The 25,467-nt window shown below is 47.5% G+C and overlaps 1 protein-coding gene across 9 annotated transcripts in view; it reads right to left on the bottom strand.

Annotated features, from left to right (window-relative positions):
• Window positions 1-25,467, bottom strand: part of PTPN3 (protein tyrosine phosphatase non-receptor type 3) — a 111,773-nt gene that overhangs the window by 46,918 nt on the left and 39,388 nt on the right. For 7 of the 9 annotated variants that reach the window (XM_059411105.1, XM_059411102.1, XM_059411103.1 and 4 more), the window contains 8 exons: window positions 24,110-24,188; window positions 19,432-19,476; window positions 16,099-16,151; window positions 9,955-10,075; window positions 8,734-8,821; window positions 5,857-5,945; window positions 4,695-4,758; window positions 2,660-2,832 (listed from right to left, as the gene is read on the bottom strand). In XM_059411105.1, the coding sequence (XP_059267088.1) occupies window positions 2,660-2,832; window positions 4,695-4,758; window positions 5,857-5,945; window positions 8,734-8,821; window positions 9,955-10,075; window positions 16,099-16,151; window positions 19,432-19,476; window positions 24,110-24,188 (712 nt within the window). The remainder of the gene's footprint in view (window positions 1-2,659; window positions 2,833-4,694; window positions 4,759-5,856; window positions 5,946-8,733; window positions 8,822-9,954; window positions 10,076-16,098; window positions 16,152-19,431; window positions 19,477-24,109; window positions 24,189-25,467) is intronic. The other 2 variants (XM_059411108.1, XM_059411109.1) reach the window with 1 other exon arrangement.

The raw sequence follows: 25,467 nt of genomic DNA, 5'->3' as shown, positions 1-25,467 counted from the left end.
CCTCTGCCTTCAGCTCAGGTCATGATCTCAGGGTCCTGGGATCGAGCCCCGTGTCGGGCTCTCTGCTCAGCAGGAAGTCTGTTTCCCACCCTCCCTACCTGCCTTTCTGGCTACTTGCGATCTCTCTCTCGCATCTCTGTCAAATAAATAAATAAAATATTAAAAAAACCCAAAAAACAAAAACATTCCACGCATTTCCTTGCAGCCTAAAACCAATAAGCCAAACAAACAAACAAAAAAAGTGGGACAAAAAACCCAGAAGAACGTGAAACTCTCCTGAAAATATCAAGCTACTCAATTACAGTAAGGAATATCACTGTCACCCTGATCAAAATGTTCACAGCAGAATCACCAGGAGAATCTACATCAGAAAGCAAATCAGCATTGATTGAGAACCTTGCCTCAGAACAAGGGGAGAAAGAGGATTTAAAAGTTTAATGTCGTAGTTCCCCAAGGTATGTGTCACAAGTTATTAATAGATACTCTTTAGGGGAAAAAAAGTGTTTCATTGTCCCTTATGCTTGCAAAATACTGAACCAGTTCCTTTTATGTGGAACCTCTATCAGGAGGCCCCACATGCAAATATGTAGGCGTAGCTCTAGGGTTGGGCAAATCATAGAAGCGAACCTCAATTTTCTCATCTATAAAATGGACACAGCGAGGGCTAAAATCTGCAATACAATGGAGTTGGTCTTTGCAGTGAAGAACTGCTGACCTGTGTCCCCAAATCACTGACCCCCAGTGGTAGATTAAAAATGGCTCAAGTTCTTGGACTCTTGAATGTGGGACTCTTGAAAGGGCTGGCCTGTAACGACTCTGACCGAGAGGAGCTGTGGCAGTTCCGGGCCTGGCCTTGAAGATGACTGGGTGCTTCTGCCCTCAGAGCCCTGAACTTCTGCATAAGACATCCAACTACCCTGCTGGAGAGCACACATGAAGAGGCCCTGAGAACAGAGTGAAGGAAGGGGTCCAGACATCCAATCATTCCATCAGGCATGGGAGCCCAGTCTTCTTGGATCTGCAGCCCAGCCCGGCCACCAGCTGCCTATGGCTGAGAAACCCCAGTCTATACCACATGGAGCAGGGGAGGTGGCTGGCCAAGCCCCTCCCAAATTCTCAATCCACAAAATCTCAAGACAGAACAGAAAAATGGTTTTTGTTGTTGTTGTTATTGTTGTTTTCTAAAGATTTTATTTATTTGAGAGAGACAGAGAATGTGCACATGGTGGAGAAGCAGAGGAAGAAGGACAAGCAGGTTCCATGTTGAGCGTGGAGCCCCATGTGGGACATGAAATCATGACCCTGAGATCATGACATAAGCTGAAATCAAGGGTTGGACGCCTAACCGACTGAGCCACCCAGGCACCCCAAGATGGTTGGTTGTTTTACTGTACCCAAAATAGGGGTTGTTTATTCTCTTACAGAACCAGCCCACCTCACCCCCAACTCTGTGTTGGCTGTATTTGACAGAAATGAGGAAATTTGAACAGTAAATTCTGAACTCAGTCTTCTCAGCAAAGTCCTGGCTTTCAACTGCTCACTATCCAGTCCTGTCAGCTGGCCTGAAGGCTTAGGTCCAACTAAAGTGAATGGCAAATTCCCATAAAGTTGAGTCTGTGACATGTTCAGTAAGAGCCACTAAGCATATAGAATACTAGATAATATTATATGAGCTGGAAACTTTGAAAATATATTTGGTCTTGTTTCATCAGAAGCTGAGAGAGAACACTTAGCGCCATAAATACTATCACTGATACTAACAGAAATTCACTGCTTACTGGATCTATAAAAAGCTTACCTAATGATTATCAATGTAATGGGAATGTCACGAAAATAGTCTGATACAGTCCCACATATCAGATAATGGCGTAGACAGGGGCCCCTGTTTCATTAGTAACAGCCACATCAACAACAAAATTATGAAAACAATTTTTTCAAACCAACCGACCGTTTACAGTAGCTTGATCATTTCTGCTAGATCTTATACTTAGAGGGCAGTCTTAGAATAAATACACAAAAACATAAACTGCAGGATTCGTTTAGGAAATACACTCTAAAGTGAAAATTTTAGAAGAGAAATTTCTTCCACTGCACTACTCATTAAATATTCTGATTACCATTCCTGTAGAGATCAGTACACATAGGATTTAAATGTAATTTAAATATAATTAAGTATGTGCACGGTACCAAGTAAACACTCGATTGCCAGTTTTCATGATTACTGTTATTTTGTGACTGTGATATGTAGTATATCCCAATGTCACTTGACTCTGGGAAGCCTGATTTCTGCTCATGCATTATTCGGGAGCACTGTATGGAATTAACAATCTGTGGGAGAGGTGTTCTTAGCAGCAGGACGACCCTCAGAGTCACGGACATGGGCTTCCCTTATTGCGACACGCTGTGGGACTAGCTGTAATTCGGGCTGCTTGGACACTCCCAGAGCAGCCGAGCTGCGGAGGCAGAAAGGAGGCATGGGAACCATGAGCAGCAGCTGAGTTATGCGTGGAAGGAGACGCTGTTGCCCCTGAGACACTTGGAGCCACGCAGCTCCCCTTGGAGAGCTGTCAACCCCTTCCCCCAAGGATGTTCCCTACCCGGCGGTGATGGGGACACAGTCACATCTCAGTCTACCGTGGATACCCTCAAGAATACTCACTTTTTGGGGTTCCTAGAGCCCATAGTCCAGTACTGAGCCAGAACATTCTTTTCCTGAGGTAGTAGCTTCTTTGCCTGAAAGAACGTATGATGCTCGACACAGGATTTCCACAAGTTTTTGCAAGATCGGTAATTTAACATGTTGAAGGCCACGATATGTTCCCTGGATTCAGTCTGGGAGGAAAAACACAGTAGAGGTTTCACCTGCACAGCGGAAGGAGCAAAGGCTCACAGGGATTCTAAGCCCACATCAGTGGTCGTCGGCTACGATGCAACAGACAGCTGAAAACCAGCTTCAAAATGCCCGAGGCCACAAACCAGTGTGACAGGGTCAGGAACAGGCTCTGTTAACCAGCTTATTAATGCGGTAAAGATGACTTTACTCTTTTTTTTTTCAACTTTTCTTTCTTTCTTTTTTTAAAGAGAGAGAGGCAGCAAGAGAGGGAACACAAGCAGGGGGAGTGGGTGAGGGAGAAGCAGGCTTCCCGCTGAGCAGGGAGCTCGAGGCGGGGCTCAAACCCAGGAGCCAAAGGCAGATGCCCAAGGACTGAACCACCCAGGCGTCCCCTGACTCTACTCCTCACCATTACTTGTGATCCTTTGTGAAGATTCTGATTTCAAATGTACTTACACTCCTGGGTTGGATATATTTGGAACAACCAGAAAAAAGGCTGCGTGATACATTTCTTTCAAAAATTAGCTCTGGGAAGATCTCTCCTGAAGAAATACTCTTCCATTTACCTGAAACTTGGGACTTGATAAGCCTCTGGATTTCTCCCTTTGTCCCCCAAGCACGGAGCTAAATCGAGTGCTCACATATCCTCACTTTAATGACTTCCTTGACTTTCATCCTACTTCAGTTTTCTGTTTTCATGCTAAATTACCACCTCGTACATTTTGGGGCCACCTTCCATCTTGCAATGGGGGGGGGGGACAGGAGACCCAGATTCTAGTCCTAGTTTGCTCTGGGCTTTACTGTCCTCATTCCATGCTAGGTGAAGCCGTTTTAAGAACATATTATCTCTGACACCCTGGGAAATGAACATAAGGACAGTAAGTGAAAAATACAGAGCACAACAGGACAGAGTGTGGGGTCGTGGAAAGAGCAGGTGTCCCCGATTAGAATACTAGCTCCTCCCTGGGTAGCTGTGGGAGCCTCAGCGTCCATACCTTCAAGTTCTCTTCTTTAACCGCAGTCATCTGGAGACCAGTGGTCTCCTCTTAGGAGACACATGCAAAGGTTGCTGTGTATTTTATTTTATTTTTTTAAAGATTTTATTTATTTATTTGACAGAGATCACAAGTAGGCCGAGAGGCAGGCAGAGAGAGAGGAGGAAGCAGGCTCCCCGCTGAGCAGAGAGCACGATGTGGGGCTCCATCCCAGGACCCTGAGATCATGACCTGAGCCGAAGGCAGAGGCTTTAACCCACTGAGTCACCCGGGTGCCCCATTTTATCTTATTTTTTAAAAGATTTTATTTATTTGAGAGAGAGGGAGAGAGAGAGCACAGAACCTGCCATAGAGCTTGGTTCTAGGACCCTGCGATCATGACCTGAGCTGACATCAGACACTCAACTGACAGAGCCACCCAGGTCCCCTTACTGTGCACTAGAAACACGTTAAGGGAAGAACCTCATCTTGCTGACATTTATTGCCACCCCTTGTAGGCTCATGCCAAGTGCTCTGACCAGTGCTCTTTTACTTAACCTTCGGGATTCCCTGAGAGGCAGGTACTGCTGCACTGCCGGAACAAGGTCGCTTGGGCAGGGGACGTTAAGGAGCCTACCCAGCTGGTCAGGGCAGTGGAGCATTGATCCAAACCTATTGTCATGGCCTCCCAAGCAAGTTACATCTCCAACCCGATAAGCCACGAATTCTAGTGGGAACTCGGGACTCCGGTTTCCATTTTCTGCACAGCACACACCAAGCTCTTTCTCCAGTCACCCACACAGACAGCTGCCATCCCCTACCGCAGAACTAACGGCTATAAAGTGGCTACAAACACAAAAAACAAAGCAAGCGCAGACATAACTCACCTGTTTCTGTCGCTGATGAATAAAGAACTTTTTCCTTTTGAAAGAAATTTTTAGAATGTTCACCCTGCAAGAAATAAAGCACACAGAATGCACTGAGGGAGAGCCAGGCAGCAGCTGACATCGCTCGACGTGTGTCTTCCGCTCTGTGATCACGAGGAACGTGGGGTCGCGGCTTCCTGAGTTTACCTCAGGGTAGGAGTGACGGCAGCCTGTCGCCTCAGCCAGATGCCAAGGAGCTGACTGAAGCTGAGTACCACACAGGGGCCGCTGGATTATGATGTAACTTTAAAATAACAAGAACCACGGGCCATGTGCTCTCTCTGCGGTCAGCTGCTCTGGTGAGGTCGCAGCTCTGCCTGGGCTGGTGTGTGCCCGGGGAGGACAGCTGAGGGCAGTGCGGAGCAGCAGGAGGACGGACAGTAGCCAGACAGACTTGGGTCCACATCCCAGATCTGGTACTTACTGTGTGTCAAGCAGCATCTCTATTGTGTGCATGAGAACACGATGACAGTCCCGACGGACAGCATTTTTATATGCCAGGTCCCCTACTAAAAGCTTTGCTAGCAGTCCCTCAACTAGGCCTTCCAACAGTCCTGAAATGTAGGAGTATACCCAGTTTTCAGATGGCAAAACTGAGGCTCAGTGACCTCACTGAAGTGCTCGGGATCATCCAACTAGGAATGCGTGGATCTGAGCCTGGGCCCTCAAGTCCTGCGCTACAAAGGCCTTGGAAAGCACGGCCTTTTCCAGAGTGGTCTTGTGAGGATTCAAGTCTGAACACTTGGTGAAAGTCCAACTAATAACTAAGGAGCCACACTGACAATACAGTTCCTGCACAGAGGGAAGTCCTCGGACTTCTGGCCAGTGCACTGCCCAGGACTCCTTCACTCCAAAACCTGCCTTGCACCGTTCTATCCATGTTTCCACACAGCATCCCAAACCACACAGTGACTAGGGGAAGGAGATGCCGGGGAAAACCCAGCTTACTTTGCCCAAGTACTGAATCTGGGTCAACCCCCCCAGGTCGGAGGGGAAAACCTAGGGGGTAAAGTCTCCATCCTGCCTTCAGAAATAAAAATTTAAAATTAGAGACAACATTTCTTTTGTTCAGCATATTTTTAAGGCATGATTCAGAAAATAATTAGAAGCGGTTCGCACTTACCAAGGATAGAAACTTGTGCAAATGTATTTTCGGTACACGGCGATGCCCGCAGAAGCAATCCCAATCATTAGCTCTAAATTGTGCAGATCCTGGAAAAGGGAAGAGCTCAGATGCACGGCATGTTGCAGTCATGTTGATGCCCTCCAATCAGTCAAGCACCCATGCTTTTATACACAGCAGTATGTATACGCGCCAAAGGGAAAAGCTTATGGAAAACAGGCACGGGTCACTTCAGATCCAAGTACTCAGCATCAGACTCATCTAAAGTGAACACACGCCACCTAAGAGCAACAGCTGGTTCCCGCCGGCTCAGAGAGTTGCCAAGCAGGGCACCCATCACACCACAGACTCCTGCCGTGAGCATCCAATAATCATATGTTTGCAACATTTGGATGCTATGCTAGCATTAGGAAGACCTTGCCCTCCGCACAGCTCTCCACCAATCTCCACTCCCATCACTGGAAAGGCGTTAGCTATCTGTTGTTGTGAAGCATAGGACTGCTGACTTTAAACCCAATGAACAAAGAAATATTGCCTGTAAATCAGATACACTCAACCTTCATTAAGAGCCTGTGTGCTGGGGGTGCCTGGGTGGCTCAGTGGGTTAAGCCACTGCCTTTGGCTCAGGTCATGATCTCAGGGTCCTGGGATTGAGCCCCGAATCAGGCTCTCTGCTCAGTGGGGAGCCTGCATCCCCCCCCGCCCCCCGCCGCCTACTTGTGATCTCTCTGTCAAATAAATAAATCAAATCTTAAAAAAAAAAAAAAAGAGCCTGTGTGCTACACATTGCCATAGACAATGAAAATACGGAAGACAGAGTAACTATAAGGTGTTCAAATCCATTTCAGAACAAGGTGAGTACAGTAAAATTTAAAAATAAAACGGTTCCTTCCCCTGAGTCATCTATATCCCAAAATACCCAATCAGATACTTGTAATTATATTAAAAAAGGAGTGGGGCACGGTCTGACTTATCAGTGAGTGTGAACGTTAGGTTCGCCGCTTACTAAAACTGTTATTTTGGGCTCCTGAGCCTCATTTTTTCCCTTTGTACAATAAGGATTATCAAAGCCACCTCTCCAAGGGTTTTTTCGGGCTGAAATTACAGAACACACGGCAGGCGTAATAAGCTTTCATTCCCTTTTGCCTCCCAAGAGGCGGCGGGACAAATCACTTGTGAACAGTGATGCGAACACAGGGAATCAGAGAAACTAGCCAGAGAAAACAGTGCTGATACAGGCGGAAGTCCAGAGAACATGCGCTACTGGGCACCCAACGGACGTCACACGCAGCTCATCTGGAGACAGTCCCTGTTCACTAAATTCCCACGCTGTCCTCACATTCCCCAGCTGTACGTGTAGAAGGCAGGGTCGTATAACTAGTCGTGGTCAGTGTTCTAGGAGAAGTGATGGGTCTCTTCTGGGCTGAACCATTTAAGAGGTGCTGTGCAATTTCCCAGCTTCCTCTTCCTGTGTCACAAGCATGAGGCCACGGGTGGAGCTGGTGAAGCCATGGGACGGAAGCAGCCTGGCGGCTGAGTCCCGCTGTAAGGAGGGAGGCCCCTGCAGGGTCTCTGGGACCCACACTGCAGCTTTTGCACTGCTGCAGAACGAACTTTATGGTATCAGGTTACTGATATTTAGGGGTTTTCGGAAGATCCAGCATAACCAAAGATAACCCAACGCCCTCCGATCCCCTGGGAGGTGTCAGCCAGGCAGGTAATCATCTGGCCTGAGGTGTCTCATGGGACCCAGGTGGTGGGGAGAGCACTCAACTCAGACATACAGAAAGCCCACTTCACCACGGCAGAAAGTTCTCTGCAACATTCTATGACAAGTTATTATCTGCAAATGTAATAAAAATCAACCGTCAAGCCCCAAAGTTGATCCCATATATTTTTCCTACTTTATTACTTAGGTCATAACTTGCTGTCACACACTTACAGGATTGAAGGGACACAAAAGAGATGAAAGCGTGTCTATGAATTGCAGAAATATTCTACAGATGAAAGTTTGGTCATTTACTCAACTTCTCTGAGCCTCCATTTTCTCACTGTAAAATGGGATGATTAGCATACTGACTTCACAAGGTTGCTATAGTCTTTAAATGAGAACTTGGGATCTCATGAAGAGCATCTCGAGCAATGACTAGTACCTATTAGGTGTTCAACCAATATTTGCTTCCTTTTGGATATGATGGGGGCCAATTACTGGTAAAAATATAAAGATCAGATGCCGATTAGACAGTGCCAGGGTCATGTATGGAAGCTGTTACTTCTGTGCTATGTGACCTTTGAGACGTCCTTGAGTATCAGTTTCTCCATCTGTAAAACGGGGGTAATAATACTCACCTCATAGCATTACTACAAGAAATAAGCAAGCCACAGTGTCCAGCAGTTTGAAAGTGCTCAGTAGATGATGGATATTAGTTTTATTTAAAAGGTCACAATCAATTTAAAATATTTACTGGTTTGCATGTTCATACCACTATGATTTTTAAAAGCTGTCATATTTGAGCAGTTAGTGATATTCTGAGCAGCACTGAGATGAAACAGTAAAAACCTTGGTTCACTAATGTATCACCTGGAAAATAGATATACATACTTTTTGCTTCTTTAACCATAACATGAAATCATCTTATAAAAACTACTCATTTCTAATCCCCATGACCCCCCCCAACCCATAGAAACATGAGACATGAAAAAAGAAACTAGATAAATAACCAACCAAACTCAACATCACTTTATAAACTTTCCGAATATTGTTGAAAAAGGTTGTTTTTTTGTTTTTGTTTTTTTAAATACTGGAAAAGGTCATTTCAAGAAGTTTTCACCCTTCTGGAAGTTACCTTTGAACCAGACTGGGTCAAGGGTACCTACCCTACCACTGTGCAGCTCCACGCCATAGAAGTCGAGAGTCCGTGCTATGTTGATAAAGCAAGATTCAGCCTCTGATTGCTTTAGCCCACTACAGAAGAGGAGAGAAGATGCAGAGTTTGCCAATCAGTAGAGTACAGAACTCCAGTTTTTAAAACAAAAACCCCCTCCAAGTTGGTAACATTTCTGTCAGGTCATTAAATACCTTATGTTATTAATCTTAAACAGTCTGACCCTAAAGCAGGTCTTTTTCTTTTCTACTGAAGGGGACTTCATCTAGCCTGCTCAGTCCTTTCCTAAGTACCTCTTTCTCAGTAGGCTCTCAGGCCTCAGGTTCAGAAGACAGCCACCTTTTAAAATTCCCACCTTCCTTGTTCCGAGCTGCTTACTTGATAGGCGCTCCAGGTCTTTCTACCTTTATCTATTCTTCGGCAGCCTCAAACCCTCAAACGTCACTGTCCTATTTTAGGATGCTGGCTTCTGCCTGGGAAACAATTCTGGGAGGGAGGACTGGCAGTGCCTTTTAGAAGGGACGCTGGTTGCTTGGCCTTTGTTTTTCCAGCCTTCCCAAGAATGGCAGGGCCCTCGAGATCTGGCCTTCCCGGTCGGGAGGGCCCTTATCTGAGCTGGACTGAACGGATGCCACTGCAACTTTGAATAAAATGAGGCAAAGGATGAGAGGGCCAGAAGGCGGCGCGACTGCTGGAGTGCAGGCTTGGCCTGAGGCAGCCGCTGAAGACGGGTGCTCCCTTCTGGAATGAAGGCCGTTTCGTGACCTGAGCCCAGAAAGGACGTGGGAATCCCACAGCCTGGTGGCGTTCGTCCATCTGCCTGTCTGTTCCGTGGGGCCTGAAGGAGCCGTCTGTTTTATTAAGTGTGGTCAACTGTTCAAAGGTTTGCCTGGTAGGTCAATTTGTGGGGCAGTCAGCTTTAAAAAGGGCATTCCCCCTAGGAATTATCAGATTTTAATGACATCCTAAAAAAAGAATGCTGGAAATTCCCCTAAACTCTTACTGGATTTTGCACTTTACAGAAACATTAGTTATGCCAAAGATAACTGCTAGCGTAACAGCGCGAAGGTTCACAACCCTCCCCCTCCCCCGCCCCGACAACTTAAAAGAGGTCTCGTGAACAAATGGAAGCAAACACATGAAACCTACGCAAACACGAGGTCTGAAATGCCCGACCGGGGGTCCCAGAGGAGGCCGCCCCCCCTTCTCTCACCTGTGCTGCTCATGGAGGGATTCCACCTTCGTTAAAAAGTCATCGTTCTGATCTGGGATAAACTGACTATCGGAAAGATAGCCCGGATGATGGATGGAAGAATTATAGTCTCCAAAGTGAGCTACGAAGACAGAATAAGGAGGAAATTGCCTTTTCAGTTTGGTCTGTATTCACAAGCATTGACAGCATCGCAAGAAAGGCCCTGGAAGCCTTCTTCCGAGAGGTTCTACCACCACGTGAGACAGAGCTACTCATTTGCTCCAGATTCCACATTTTTAACAGAACCCTAGATGGGCTCGGTACCACCGCACATGCTTCCGCTGAGTGCTCTCTCCCTGAGGCCAGACGTTCCAGCAGTGTAAGCTAGGTCCTGTTCGAAACCCACAGACTGGCGAGCACAGCAGTTTATACCCTAGCCTGGATATTTACACAGAACAGAGCCCACTCAAAAATACCACGCCCTCCACCAGACACTAGGCAGACGGACTCTCTAATACCCCAGGGCGATGATGACACTGGACCAACCTGCCCTAGAACAATGGGTGTGGGCAGAAGAGAGGGCATGCTGACCTGACTCCTCCCTGCACCCGGACCAGCTCCCTGGAATTTGGAAAAATGTAGAAGAAATGGAACCAGGATGTGTTGGGAAGCACAGAGTGGGGGATGGCCTGAGGGATGGGAGTGGGTAGGGCTGATAGGTCTGGGCCTCAGCAAGGCTGTAGGCAGAGCTCTTGGGAAGAAGGAAACCTTCTTAGGGGAGTCAGGGAAACATAGGGAACCTGCAACAGCAAAGGGAAGAGGAAGAGGGCCTTCTAGAGGGATTATCAGATGCATCCCTGGTCCAAACAACACCTCTCCCTCAAGATCCTTAACTACCATTCTACAAACATGACTCGCTGATGTGTAAGGTATCACTGGTATTCCTGAGAGTGGTTCAGTAGCCAACCTGTACACGTGTACATGGCTGCCCCGAGGATTCAAACCACCTGCGTGTCTGGACTGTTGAGGCTGGAAAAAAGACCCTGGGTGGAACAGCCAAGGATCTGGCTATGGGACCCAAGGACACCTGCTTCTCTTCTCCAAGATTCAGGTTTTCCTGCTTTGTAAAAATACGAGAAAAACAAGTTCTAGTTCTGATGGGCAAATTATCCAGTATTTCATTTTCTTAATGAGATGCTTTCATCTTTTTCTTAAAAAATATTAAGCTTGATCTTTCCAAAGGTTTTGAAGAATTCTTCCTGCCGCTGGCTTCAGTGCCAGGGGGCTCCTGAGGACTGACGTTTCATGGCACCCAGTCGACAGATTTCTAAATCACACAGCTCCTTCTGTGTCACAAGGATGAGGACTGGGAGAAGCTGCAGTGATGCTTCATGGCCAATCTCAGAAGGGAAGGAAAGGAGCTGGGGAGCTGCCCAGGCAGATTTCATCACAAAGATGAGAGGGGAGACACAAGCATTTCTTTCTTTACATCCGTGTGGCCTGCTCCCCCTCAGTTGCCATCACACATTAACAGGTGACCTATGAGATCCACACTGTAATGAGGGGCTGTTTCCTCCTTACAGTCTTTCCTGGGGGTTGGGAGTGAGGCAGACTCATCTGCAGGGCCTGGCACCTATGGACGGCACACAGCGGGCGTTCACAGATGCAGTGCTTGGAACTCCCCCAAACAAAAGCTACTACAAAGTTCAGTTTTGGACGGGCAAGAGGGCAGAAAGCCAAACGATCTATGCAGGCAGACTTGGCCAAGGGGAGCCCACAGGCTGTTAAGGCCAGCCAAATGCAGCTAAGCTATGGACAGAAACGTCAAGGCTGGACTTTGGAAGCGCAAGCGTGGCTTACAGGCTAGTCTGTACGTGGTGAAGTGTGTACGTGTGTTTATAGGAAATAGTTTGGATGCCCTGACATAGTCCCAATGAAGACAGCTTGAGAAAGCCTAAAATTACCTTGTGTAAATTCATTTTAAAAGGGAAGAAACATACAAACAGATAAAGGAAAGAAACTGGTTGAGAGAAGGAACTTCTCTCACTTCACAGAAGCCACTCTCGGCAGTCAAGACCAGAACCCAGGTGAGCTGTGCCCCAGCTGGTGCTCTCACCATCTCCACCAGCCTGCTTGCCAGGTCCGAGCTGGTGCTGGCCAGCCATCTGCTGAGGACAGTGGTCATGTCCCCAGAAGGCAGCCGGATTCTGCAAGAGACCTTCTTTGCCTCTCAGAGAGTCCTACTGAATTTTACTCAGGTGGTTTCATTAGCTCGTAGAGATTCTCTCAGATTTGAGTGGGTCATCTATATGAGCTGACAAGTTCCAACCCCTGGGCCCTTCTACGAACACGAATAGCAAGGCTGTCTTCAGTCAAGTCACCAAAAAACATCTGAAGGAAGGAACCTCCCAGTAGGGTGGTTTTCCCTAGAAACAGTAGTCCGCCGCTCCGCGCAAAGTGCTATGCTAACCACTAGAGGGAAACAGAGTCAAACAGTCATCTGCAAAAACTTGGAGCGCATAGGGAGCGTCCCATGATGGTTTCAAAGCCATGGATCCATCAGATGCTCAGGACCACCCAGTGACAGACATTGCATTCATCCCCAAGAAATAGTTAAGGGAAGGGAGACTCAAAGAAGGGACCTGCCCACTTTGCTCAGCTGGTAACTTGGAGCCTACACCCTGACCACAGTCCATACTCTTCCTCTACTTACTATACCAGAGACCCTAACCTCCAGAGTAATACACTTTCCTATTTGTGGAGAAGCACCACACACAAAAGCTAATTATAGCAGGAAGAAAAGGAAATGAGCGTTTATGTGGGAAATACATTGTCTTAAGTTCCATGCATTCTTCTGGCTAATGTTTTATATTGTGCAGGAAAGAGAGAGTATATTCTAGGCACTCAAATGTGTAGCATTTCAAGCTGCTAAACTGTTCTGTTCGGCAAGTCCCTTATATCAGCCCCTTGCATGTTATTTATCCATCTCCCATTTGACCTTGGAGGTTCTTCTCAGGGGTCACGACGAAGAAGCTTTTCCGGATACGCTCATGTCTCCCCCACACAGGAGGGAGGGCACCCCCTGTGCCCGCCCTCACTGTCAGCATCAGCTGGCCCACCCGTGCCTCCTCACTGGGCAGGAGACCCCTTGCCTTGCAGAGAGACCTTGTGTTGTCCGTCTGTTCACCCTTAGGCGGGTGCAGAACCTAGATGCAACGGAGGCCAACGGACATTACAGAGTAAATACAGATTTTTAAAAATTTCATTCTTCGAGCCTCATCCATACCTGAGACCACCAGCAACCTACAGTCTTTGCCTATGTGTCTTTTTATCTAGTAAGAAAGTGCGCTCTTGATTTGCTCCTATCTCCCTCCGCCACACGGTGGGGACAATCCGGTGAGATGTCGCAGATACGATTCAGACATCCCACAGTATCGTCTTCAAGAATTCACCTTACAGGAACGCGAGCACAGAAGTATGGGGGAAAATACGTAGGTACTTCCTGAGAGCAGAGGGATAAAGGGCTTATACTTAAAAATGCTTGCCTGACAACCCATCTCTTTTGAGCACGCCAGTGAGGCCAAGGCTCCCACGGACACTAGTTTCTAATTTTTGGGTGCTAGTAAATTCTTTTAGTCCCCGGTCCGGCATTTGTTTGCAGAGGGGAACCTGACCACTGAAGCTTAGAGTAGGATTTTCTCATTTGGGTCTTACATTTCACTCAAAGTAGAGTTGATTGTTTACAACAGATGTTCTTTAGAAAGCTTGCTTCTGGGGACGCCTGGGTGGCTCAGTTGGTTAAGCAGCTACCTTCAGCTCAGGTCATGATCCCAGCGTCCTGGGATGGAGTCCCACATCGGGCTCCTTGCTCCGCAGGGAGCCTGCTTCTCCCTCTGACTCTGCCTGCCACTCTGTCTGCCTGTGCTTGCTCTCGCTCGCTCTCTCTCTGACAAATAAATAAAATCTTAAAAAAAAAAGAAAAAAAGAAAAAAGAAAGCTTGCTTCTGGGCCGACGTGAAAACAGAGTGAGAGTTAACGCTCACCTTACGCCTGGCCCGATTCTGAGAGCTTGCCACATAATAACGCATCCCTTCTTCACCGCGACCCCATGAAGTAAACAGTGTTATCCCCACTTGACAGAAGAAGAAGCTGAGGCCTCGGGAGGCTCAGGGTCCCGCCTATATGAGGCAAAGAGCCAAAACCCAGATAACATGGTCAGGTGTGCTCTGGTCGACTCAGGTAACAGCAATGGTCCAAGTGCAGAGGTTCCAGTTGGGAGACTGCCTCACACGTGTGGTTTGACTCACAAAGCCAATTCTGAGTTATCATAGTCACCATCCTCACCTCTGTTTTACAGACGAAAAAATGGAAATTCAGGGAAGTACCCCATTGCCACATTAAGTGGCAAATGGAGAAGCCGGGCTTTAGGCCGAGTCTGGCTGCGTGCAAAGCTATGTCCTTTCCAAAAGTGTTCCCAGCCCTCAAAGCAGAAGCTGTAGCCACGGACACCGGCTCCCTCTGGGATGTGGCAAAGCTGATTTCTTCAGCCAACCGGCCTGGCAGAGATGGAGGCCATGAGGTCTAGAGACCAGCAGGGATACAGGTTGACTGTGGTTGTGTCTCTTCCCTTCTGGATGCAACATGGCTGGGTCTGTTCCAGCTGCACCGTAGGGACAGGGGAACTTTCCAAACTACCCAGACCCACCACTGCGCCACCTCTTCTCAGTTTTCCACTGGGGAGGAGATGCAGGCTCTCTGGGGAGACTGATAGTAGGTCTTCCCTCACTAGTGAGTGGGGTCACTGTTAAAAGTCCATCCTCCACTTCCTGGTATCATGCAGGTGGGCAGACAAGTGTGGGCCCAGCCACCTTGCCCTTCACCTCTCCTTGAACCCCGGGGGTGCAGACAGACTTAAGGCCACCTCTGGAGTCCTGGTCAGCCTCCTCTTGCTACTTTGCCTCTGAGACCAAAGTAGAGTGAGTAATTCAGCCAGCACCTGCTCTGAGACCTATCTTGCCCTTTTCGTTCCCTACCACACTGTCAGCCAAGAGGGCTAACAGGCCAAGACGGTGCGCCATGCAGAGAAAGGAAGAGGGGCCTCCCTCAGTCCTGGGCTCCCATGGAAGTCTGCCTGATGCCATACGGCTAACTGGGAAGCAATACTTTGCCTTCCTTCTGGCTAGGTACTCTCTCCACTGTGCACAGCCAGCATCTACCATGGTGCCCGACGGGGTATATATTCTCAGCAAAGTTTTGCTGAATGAGTGATTCTTAAGCTCAAGCAGGCCTTGATGGGAAATCCCATATGGTTTTTCTACCCAACATGGCAGCCACTAGCAATATATGGCCACTGAGCCCTTGAAACATGGCTGGTCCAAACTGAGATGTGCTGGTTTTCAAAGACTTCATAGGAAAACAAAACGTAAAATACCTTAATTTTTAATTTTTACATTGCTTATATATGGAAATTTTTACATTACTTATATATTTTTTTACATTGCTTATATATGGAATAATATGTGGGATAGACTGGAGTAGTTAAAATATTAAAGCTAATCTCACCTGTTTAGTTTTCTTTTTTAATACTGGGTACTAGACACTTAATTTGACAGACAGAGATCACAAGTAGGCAGAGAGGCAGGCAGAGAGGAAGGGAAGCAGGATCCCCACTGAGCAGAGAGCCTGATGCGGGGCTCGATCCCAGGACCCTGGGACCATGACCTGAGCCGAAGACAGAGGCTTTAACCCACTGAGCCACCCAGGTGCCCCTGGGTACTAGACACTTAAAAGGACACATGTGGCTCACAATATGCTTCCACGGGACTTGTTTTCCACGTCTGTAAGAGGCGAATGGTAGAAATATTTGCCCCACTGAGGTTTGTGATGAGATCTAATATGTGGGCGAGGGTCTGCTTAATGCGTTGTGTGACAGGTGACTTCTGTCGAATGGACTCATCCACACCTTCCCTAACCAACGTCCCAGTGCCAGCAGAGTGTGTGTTAGTCAGGGGGAAAGTGGGAGCATCCCGACAACCAGAGAGAAGCTTGCCCAATGGGATTCCTGGGAAGAGGGGAAGTGACCTGGTCAAACGGGAAAGGCCACTGACTTTCTTAATACATTGGTCAGAAGAGTCTGTCCCATGAAACGCTCCCTTGGTGACTTACATTGTACTGCATAGGATGCTAGAACCACTGCCGAGTTAAGAGGGCAGGTTAACCTGTCAAGAGAAAAACACATCAGCAAAGTCACAAGAGCCAAAGACAGCCTGAAACAGCCATGATGGGGAATACCTGTCTTCTTTCTTAGATTAGCCATTAAAAAGACATCATGAATCATAATAAAGATAATTTTAGGATGTAACTCAAATAGTAAAGATAAATGTAACGCTGTTGATTCACAATTAAAAGAGAACTTTGTCATGTTTAAAATAATACACATTAATACAAATACCATGAAGCTAGAGGTCTAATATTGGCCAAGGCTTTGGCTGGTCAAGAAAGGTCAGGCTCATATCACTAAGAGGAAACGTGAGAAAAATTATACTCTTAGATCAATGGGCAGCCTCCGTATCTTTCTAGTAAAGACGTGAGACCTTTCAGAGGGCTTTCTAACTAAATCCCTGACTAGAAAGATGGGGAAAACAGAAAAGGATTCTTAAAATTTTAAAACTCTTGTGAGTTCTAAATTACTTAGTAACAGTTACTTTTTAAGATTCCTAAATCTGTTTACCCTCCTAAAGCTTCTGATCTATAGGGAATGGTCTGTCTGCCTCCCAGTTTGCCTGCCACCTACTAGAAACCCATGGACTGGGCATTAGACTTCAGCTCCCTTCCCCTTAGGCTCACTGCCCTCCAAACACCCTGTTTCTACCAATGACACCCTCTCTAGCTTCGTTATGCTGCGAATCCTCTGGCTGCTCCCTTCTCTCTGCTCAACCATGAACTCTACCATCTGCCTAGGAGCCTGGCCACCAGACCTGGGCCAGGGATCCCTGCCAGGTGCAGAAACACACTGCAGAGGAGCCAACTACAAGCAGCACGAATGAAGGCTTGCAGGGTGGGGAGACACAGATTTTAAGAGCATTCTTCCTGGCAGCCCCAGGGGAAGTGGAGAAAAAGTGCTGTTTCCATGGCAGCTCATGAAATTCCCAAGATGTGAGTCACCCCCATGTCTCTGACTGATCAGGTTGGCCAGCGCAGGGTTCCCCTTCCTGTCTGCTGTGCTATGCCCTGTCCTGAAGCTGCACAAGAAGGTAGCCTTCCCTACGTGAAGGGGCCCCCCAACTTTCCTTAAGTTACTAGGTATTCCCTGCTAGGACTTCTCAACGATCTCTCCAAGTCTGGAGATACGTCCAGCAATACTCACCATCTGTTTGTTCATCTGGAGGCCCAGAGAGCCCGTGGGGAGAGCAGACACCAGCCACTCACTCTCCTACCAAGATAGGCTTCAAGGAAACCTAATTTAGGGTCCCCGCTCGAGGCAGAGCAGGTGAATGGGACTCGGGAAACACCTGAGGAGACAGGCTAAGGAGGTTCCATCCACATGGATGGAACAATCCTATGAATATGTCAAAAAAGAACATTTCCGAAGAATAGTGTAAATATAAATGAAAAAAGAATGCTGAAAGCCTGCATGACCATTCAGTGTGGCCCTTAGAGAGACCTCTTTCTTTCCCTCTAGGCTTTAGGGTCTCCATCTGATGGCCAATGTCACCTAGCTCAGCGGGAAGGAGGGCATGCCTTGGGAACCGCCCACCACTGATGGTTTCTGCCAGGACGCCTAGGAAAGAAGGCTAACCAGATTCATCCAGTCTGTCAAAAGATCCACAGCTACTAATGGCCAGACCCACCCTGACGCACCCAGGAGTGTCGGGCAGTAGGAGACCCTCTCCTGAGAGAGGTGGTGAAGGCCACCAGCAGGCCTGATGAGAATGCCAGGGATTTAAGGCCGGTTGTGCCCCTCAAGCGGTTTCACCCAAAACTAACAGGGGGTATTGTACTGGGAGAAGAAAAAAATGAAGACATCCATCCGATTCCTCTTGTGGGGAGCACTGGACTGAGAGCTCCTGGGAGGAGAGGGCCTTGCCTTTTTTGACCAGCACAGAGCCCATCGCCTAACAGCTGCTTGAGAAATACTTGTTGGGAAAAGAGATTAGCGCTCGGGGGCAAGAGACAAATTTCCGCTGGGGCAGAGGGCAGCCTGGACCTGGGAGAGGGGCGGGTAATGTCACTCTAGCGTCACCCCCCGCCCCCCCCGATGTGAGAAGGCTGTCTCACAAAATGGGGAACTCATTTCTGGGGGTGCTACTAAGCAAGGCCTGCAGCTGGGCTAGAGAAGGGGCTCCTTCCTCCTCCGAGTAAGAGAAGGAGCTAAATTACAAAACTTCTCCAATTCTAGGAGCCCTGGACAGGTTTTCAACAGGTTCGGGCAGTCCAGATTTCAACATGGGTCTTGTTTCTAAATGTTCCTCTACCCCCAGGATCTTCACAGCCATGCCTACAAATCTCCCTTCCATCCAGATGAAGAACCCTAGCCTCTTCCAGCCTTTCTGTCCTTGCACTGGTATTGTCTTTGCAGATGCTGCCTTCTACTTGAAAACCTCCAACAGCTCTCTGCCTGTCTGTCTGGCTTTGATAGGAAGACAGCCCTCCTCTTCTCCCCTTATTCTGCTGTAAACCTCCAACATGTGTTTTTCAACTGGGACCAAGTGGGTAGGGCAGTTGAAAAAACTCCTCCCTCCTTCTAAAACCTCAGTGGCAACTGGGGTCTGCGCAGCCCATACGGGTCCCGTCGTTACAAGGGCTCCTGTCTCACTGCCCCAACCGGGGGGGGGGCCCTCACAGAGGCTTCTGAAGCCCCTCCTTGGGGCAGCTGCCAGGAGGAAAGGGGATGAGGAGGACGAGAATAAGCTGTGACTGTTTCTACCAATTCACCGGCTGCAGGCTCTCCCCTAAGTCACAGAAAAGTCAGGATTTGGAGGAGGTAGCTCAGGGACAAGTGGCTTGGCATATCTCCTCCCTTCCAGAGCCGTTTCAGATCCTTCCAGCCACTGAGATGGCCCTGCCACACAAGACGTGCTGACTCACAGGCAGACGCCCCTGTCTTCTAGCACAAAGCCTCCCAGGGAGAAAATGAATCATCTGTAGGTACTGAGGGGCTTGGAAGTGGACCTAAATTAGGCCCGAGCTGCCTTCCTGAATGAAGCGTGTCTCACATTCTCCCTGTAACATTTCTCAGGTCTTTACCAGAAAGATAGCTGTACCTTTGCTAATAAAATCGAAACATGAAATGAAGTTGCTCCGACCTCAGCTTCTCCGAATCAAGACTGAGTTAACAACAGATGTCCAGAGCAGAGAGTCATGCAGGGTCCTGCTTTCAACCACCATCCTTTGTTTAGATTTAATACTGTTTCCAGAAATACACACTCATTAGATTGAAACCAGGAATTTTAGTGTCTGGCAACTGACGGAGAATGAAGAATGTGAAATTTTCATTACCTTCCTTCACAAATATCCATCTTCAGTTGTAAGAAATACAAATGCCTACAAAACAATTGTTTTTATTAATTCACAATACTGAAAATACAAGAAAAAGGTGATAAGTCAAGGACATGATCTGTACATTTGGAAAACAAAATACACAAATATGCATTTGCGTCTGAAGTCTTGGGGTTGCTTTTTGTACACTGCAAAGCTGCTCCTTCGGTAACAATGGTTCCGCGTGGAGGCTGGTTTCCACCCAGCCTCACGCCAGCACATGCCGTCCCAAGGATGGCTGAGCCCGCCAACAATCAGCCAGAGCTGTTGCCAGTGGGCTCCCCCCAACCCTGGACATTCCCCATCAAACCCGGGGCCTCCAAGAGCACCAGGCCCCCACGGGCATCACACACAGGGAGCCCCCAGGTGCTAGGGGGGTGGCGGTGCAGTGCACACCCACATTCCCTCTGCATGAAGCAGCAGATAGGAACTGGGTCTGTGAGGACACTTCCTTGGCTGGGTGCAAACACCCAGCTGAGTTGCTTCCCGTGTCCCGGGAACTTCGGGTACTTGAGCAAAAGCATAAACATCAGTCAGCTACCAGCTGCCAGGACCTCTGAGCAGAATTCGGCATTTGCCTGCGAGCTACCAGCAATGTCAAAACCCAGGACCTGATTTGTGGGCAGTGCTCGGGAACCCATCGCAGGCCCTGCGCCCCATGAGTCTCCCCCCAGTCTAGGGACAGGTAAGAGACAGCAGCGAGAGTCTGGTGCCGGCCATCAAGCACCAAGGAAAGTTTTATATTTAGGGATGCGACATACACTCAGTTGGCAGCTAGCTCCCACTCTTTTTTAAAGCCCAGATTCAAATGGGACAGACATTCCAGCGTCTGGCCAAGGGGACAAAAGGGAAACTTCTTGAAATACGATACAGGTGCGGCAGAAGTATTCTGGGGCAGGACAGTGGTCATTTTGGAAATTTGAAACACATGGGGTCTCCTTGGTCCTTCATGTTCATACGTTCAAAGGTCAAGGTGCTGGTGTCCCGAGGCGTGAATGCTTCATTTGGCATTACCTCCTCTGTGCACAAATCTGGGCTAGGTGCAGGGAATTCATTTCAGCCTCCTGCCCGTTCAGATAGGTTACATGGGGTCAGTTAGATCTTATTTTAACCTGGACACCCATGCTTTGAAAAAACCTGACTATGCTACAAATTTCTTATGCATCTAATGACTTCAGGCTTGGGGTCAATGTCCTAACTCTGATATTTTTACGTAGCCTGTTGTCATCATCAACTATCCTTAACATGTTGAAGACCAGCACTGAGATACCATGTAGCCTACGGTTGCTGATTCACGCTTACTCTGTATTGGAGACTATCTTTTTCACCTAGGAGAACATCCCCAGTCCTTTCTAGTTTGTTCCTATGTTTATCCAAGCTGACATTCAACCAGAATTAAGTGTTCTCTCCTCCTACAGCGCTACTGGGGGAAAGCAGAGAAGGGAGAGAATGCTAGATAATCCGATGGTAAATCTGGCCCTCCAGTGACGAGCCGGGCTAATCCGTGTATCTTCCTAGGGACAGAACTGCGAAGGGGAACCTGGACATTACCATTCATCAAAAGCTACCTCGTCTGAGTCAACCTCATGATGTCACACCAAGAAGTTGTAATAGTGGGAGGAGGCCCAAACGTAGGGCATCTCCTGGGAATCCTGAAGGAGATTCCCTTTGAGACTGCCAGTCAATGAGAATGTGCCCAATGACGGAATCTTATCAGGAACAGCAGTTGTGAAGGCTCTCAGTCAAGGAGACGTCTAACGATCAGAAAAAAAGAAAAATCAAACAGAAGAGGTGTCAGCATACCTGACTTCAGAAATGTAAAGGTCACTCCTAGAGTGTATCCCATCTGGGAACTCAACTTCATACAAAAAAGCAACAAATGCCTCCCTAGGATGTTAGAACACAATAAATACCACTTTCTCTGACACTTGAGAGCTACATTTCGTTAAGAGGAACTTACTTTTGGGTAGGCTACAGAACTGGGGCTTAATAGAATACTGTGTGTCAGGAATATAAGCAAAAATTTTTAAAAAGTTAAAAAGTTTTTTTAAAAAAAGTTAAAAAAAAAAAAAAAAAGGACCTGTGAATTAATGGTGGAAGTCTAGCTCAGCATAGGAAAAAGATCTGGCATTCCTGGCTACCCACCAGCTCCATCAGAGCCATGTGGGTGGCTGCTGTTGTGGTTCCTGTTACATTGAAATCTGGTGCCCCAAATCCTAGGAGGTGACAGCCACATTCTACTCCAACCCTGGGGATACCACTCATCTTCAGTTGGGAGGTGGGGTGGTGGCAGGGTCACGTTTCAGTGGATTCTAGCAGCGATACAAACAAACTGAGTTTTATCTTGGACTTAGGGAAGAACAAAAATTCGTCAATTACTCATTGCGCCCAAATCTGCCTCCCGGTATCCTCCACCCACGGGCCATGATTCTAGACACCAAGTATGTCTAATTCCCCTTATCCGTGACAGCCCTTACAGATCTCAAAGCAGCCTGTTTTCTCCCTAGTCCTCCCTCCGTCCCCAACGTCCTACATTTCCTCAGATGTCCCTCAAATGACAGGAAGGCTAAGCAAAGGGATTCTGTCGGCATCCAGAGAGGGTGAGCTTCTCTCCAGTGGGGTATGGAAGTGGATGCCTGATGACCTGGAAAGGGACTCTTGGGGTAGGCCAGCCCGAGCCATCCCTGCACTCCACCATACCCGCTGGCCACCATACCCCTGGAGCTCCAGCATCACAAGGGGCAGACAGAACCACAGGTGATAATTACTAGCTTAGGCAGGGCAGTTCACACTTGGTGTTGAAACCTATCAGTTGCTCATATGTTTAATGGGTAATGACTGGCATTTTAAAAGAACAGAGAGCTTGGGGCGCCTGGGTGGCTCAATGGGTTAAAGCCTCTGCCTTCGGCTCCGATCATGATCCCAGGGTCCTGGGATCGAGCCCTACATCGGGCTCTCTGATTGGCGGGGAGCCTGCTTCCCTTCCTCTCTCTCTGTCTGTCTCTCTGCCTCCTTGTGATCTCTTGTCTGTGAAATAAAGAAATAAAATCTTAAAAAAAAAAAAAAAGAGAGAGAGAGAGAGAACAGAGAGCATGAGAGGGATCTGCCCTTGCTCTTGGTTTATTAAACACTGCTTCCCTGATGTCCCTCCGGACTGCCCTGTGAAGCAAAACGCATATTTGCTCTGTGGTTGTGATTTTAAAATTCACGGGTTAAAACCACACACGTGTACACACACACACACACACACACACACACACACTTATAACCCATCATAACATTTTCAAAGCATCCCTTCAACAGAACTTGGTATTTAATAATGGCCTTGTGGAACCTTGGTAAGGTGATCTCAAACACCTGTTCCTATAGCTATGTTGCCCCTCTGTGTCCCCGGGCTCAGGAGTTGAGCTGTTGCACTAACCCCTCAGTCCACCAGCATGAAGAACCATTATGGGGAAAACTCAAAGCACCACGTGAACATCCCACAGTGACCCAATGAGCCCCACCAGACATCTCTTACTCTGGCTTAAAATTCAACTGAACAGTAAACACAGTCAACTCTCCCGATGTCTGTTATTGTGGAGGGAAGAGGTGCACAAAGAAAGCAAAACAGAATAACAGACTAATATTTAGTCTTCAAACATCCTAAAAGTTAAAACATCATCATGTGATTACCTTCAAAAACAAAACAAAACAAAACACAATACTCAATGTCTGAGTTAATGTCACCTTCTTGGTGAGGGTCTCTGGGTACAATGAACACAGAATAGGAGTCAATATTCCTGAACATCCATTAAGTTGTTTTTTTGTGTTTTTTTTTTTTTTTCTGGTAGAGACAAAAACCTCTGCAAGTTTCCCTCCCTATGAAAAATAAACATATTATGAATAAAAGGGCTCAACGTTGCTATGGGGGAGTGGAAGTGGAGGCAGGGTCACTACTCAAACAGCAACAACCCTCCCTCGCAGGCCTCTTCCATTCCAAACCCGTGTTCCCCACCCAAAAAACCCACGTGCTAGTACAAAACAAGGGTCAGGCCCCTCGCCAAGCCCTGAGGGGTAAACAGTCCTATCTCGGCTCTCCTTCCCTTATCTGGCTCACATTTGGCCTCTACCGACTGATTCACCCAGGAGAGATGCTGCCTCAGCTTGCATTCCTTTTTATTTCTACCAACTGGGGATTTGGGAGAGAATGCTCAGTTCAGAACGTTCTTTTTATCCCGAAGAGCCTCCGTTCTAGCCTCACAGATACCGTGTTATTTGATGTGTAGACAACGGACGGACGCTGTCTCAGCAAACTGGTCTTCCAAACCGCCCCCTCATGCCCCCCCCTCCCCCTCCGCCCCCTGCAGGCTCAATGGGCAGGAGGGGTTGGGGAGGTGGGGGAGGTGGGAGGAGGTCCAAGGCAGTGAACTCCAAATGGCACCAAATGAGGAAGTCAGTAGGCCCAAGACAGAGAACTCATTACCTGATGAAAATTTCAATCTGTACCCCTCTGATTTTTACTTGTTTCATAACCACTGGTGTGGTTATACCCAAAGGAAATGTACAGCCACAGAGATAAGATAAAGAGTATATTTTTAGCGGTTACTCATTTTTATATACTACAAAGGAAACTTAAAAAAAAAAAAAAAGTTATTACCTGGTTTGCTCTTCCTGTAGTGTGTTGGGATCAGGTATAAAAAATCTTACTCGAAAATGCAGAGTACAGGGGAAACCTCCTACAACATTTTTCAAAAACAAATTTAAGTTTTCTCTTTAAAAAAGTCAATGCAGGTAAGAGGCTACTCTTCCATTAGTGATGCATTTTTTTCCCCCACTAGATCACAGCTTTTTTCATCAATTAAAGGGCTAATTTCAAAAAAGGAGTGCACAAGATAATTGTTTAGAAATCTCCCAAGTCTGCAAATAGTCAACTATTTTGCAACACGAGCATAAAATGAGGTACTCTATCCCCTCTGTACTATAGGTTTAACTTAGGGCTGTGTTCAAACAATGCACTCCGTCACAGGTATTAGGAATTTTTAAAAATCCTTAAATCAACAGATCATACAACATTCATAACGAAATAATGTCACACAGATAGCCATTTTATACTTTTTCCATTTTCACGTACGTTCTTGAAATTAAACACTGCCATAACACTTTCATATGGGTTCTTCAACTTAAACATCGCCATGACTCTGAGTAGGTCAGGCTGCTCTTGGTGGCACTGTTGTACAGATAAGCCAACAGGCACAGAGTCTTGCCTTCCGCCACCGAGCAGATGAGAAAACCAGAACTCAAGTACTGAGGGTTTTGATCCTGCTATGCCACAGAGCAACCATTTTGGTAACAGTTCATGCTTTTAATGCAAAGTGAACTCCCAAAGTGATGAACATATTAGCAAATATTACACAATTAACATACTCAAATATGGCTTTATGCAACAATACCAAGAGTCAACTGGCTTGTAGGGAGAAAATTAGCCCATTTCTTTCGCTGGATATGGCAGCAGGAGCAGATCAGGTTGTGTGCCTAAGAGTTCGCGCTCCTCTTCAGGTCAGCCTCTCCCCTCTCCGTTACTCAGTCAAGGTTTGCTGGCCCCGTCTAAGTGCTCAGCACTATGCTGTTTCTGAAACTCAAGCCTTCTCCACCCTGCTTCTCTCACTGATCTGTGACGGATCTGCCCACCTCACCTTGCCTCTCTGGGGTACCTTCTGTCAGTATCTCTCTGGCTTGGGTCAAAGGTAGGAATGGTGTGTGTGCACCTGTGAGTGTGCCTCTGGGTGTGGGCCTGGGTACCAGCGGGTGGCGCTGTAACGTGGTACAGTCTGACCACCTGCACCTCAGGGGATAGCTCAGTCTTCCCACTGCCTTCAGCTCCCCTCCTCACGGGACCTTGTCAGTGTGTATCTCGGGATGCCTCTGTAAGCCCAGAGCATCCTATCAAGTGCTCTGAACTGTCCTAGAACCGTCACTCTTCTTGCCTACATCTCCACCCTTGGCTGTCCGCTCCTC

Source organism: Mustela nigripes, chromosome 9 (assembly GCF_022355385.1).
Source record: "Mustela nigripes isolate SB6536 chromosome 9, MUSNIG.SB6536, whole genome shotgun sequence".
In the NCBI taxonomy this organism is placed as follows: domain Eukaryota; kingdom Metazoa; phylum Chordata; class Mammalia; order Carnivora; family Mustelidae; genus Mustela; species Mustela nigripes.
This window is presented reverse-complemented; position numbering and strand designations above follow the sequence as displayed.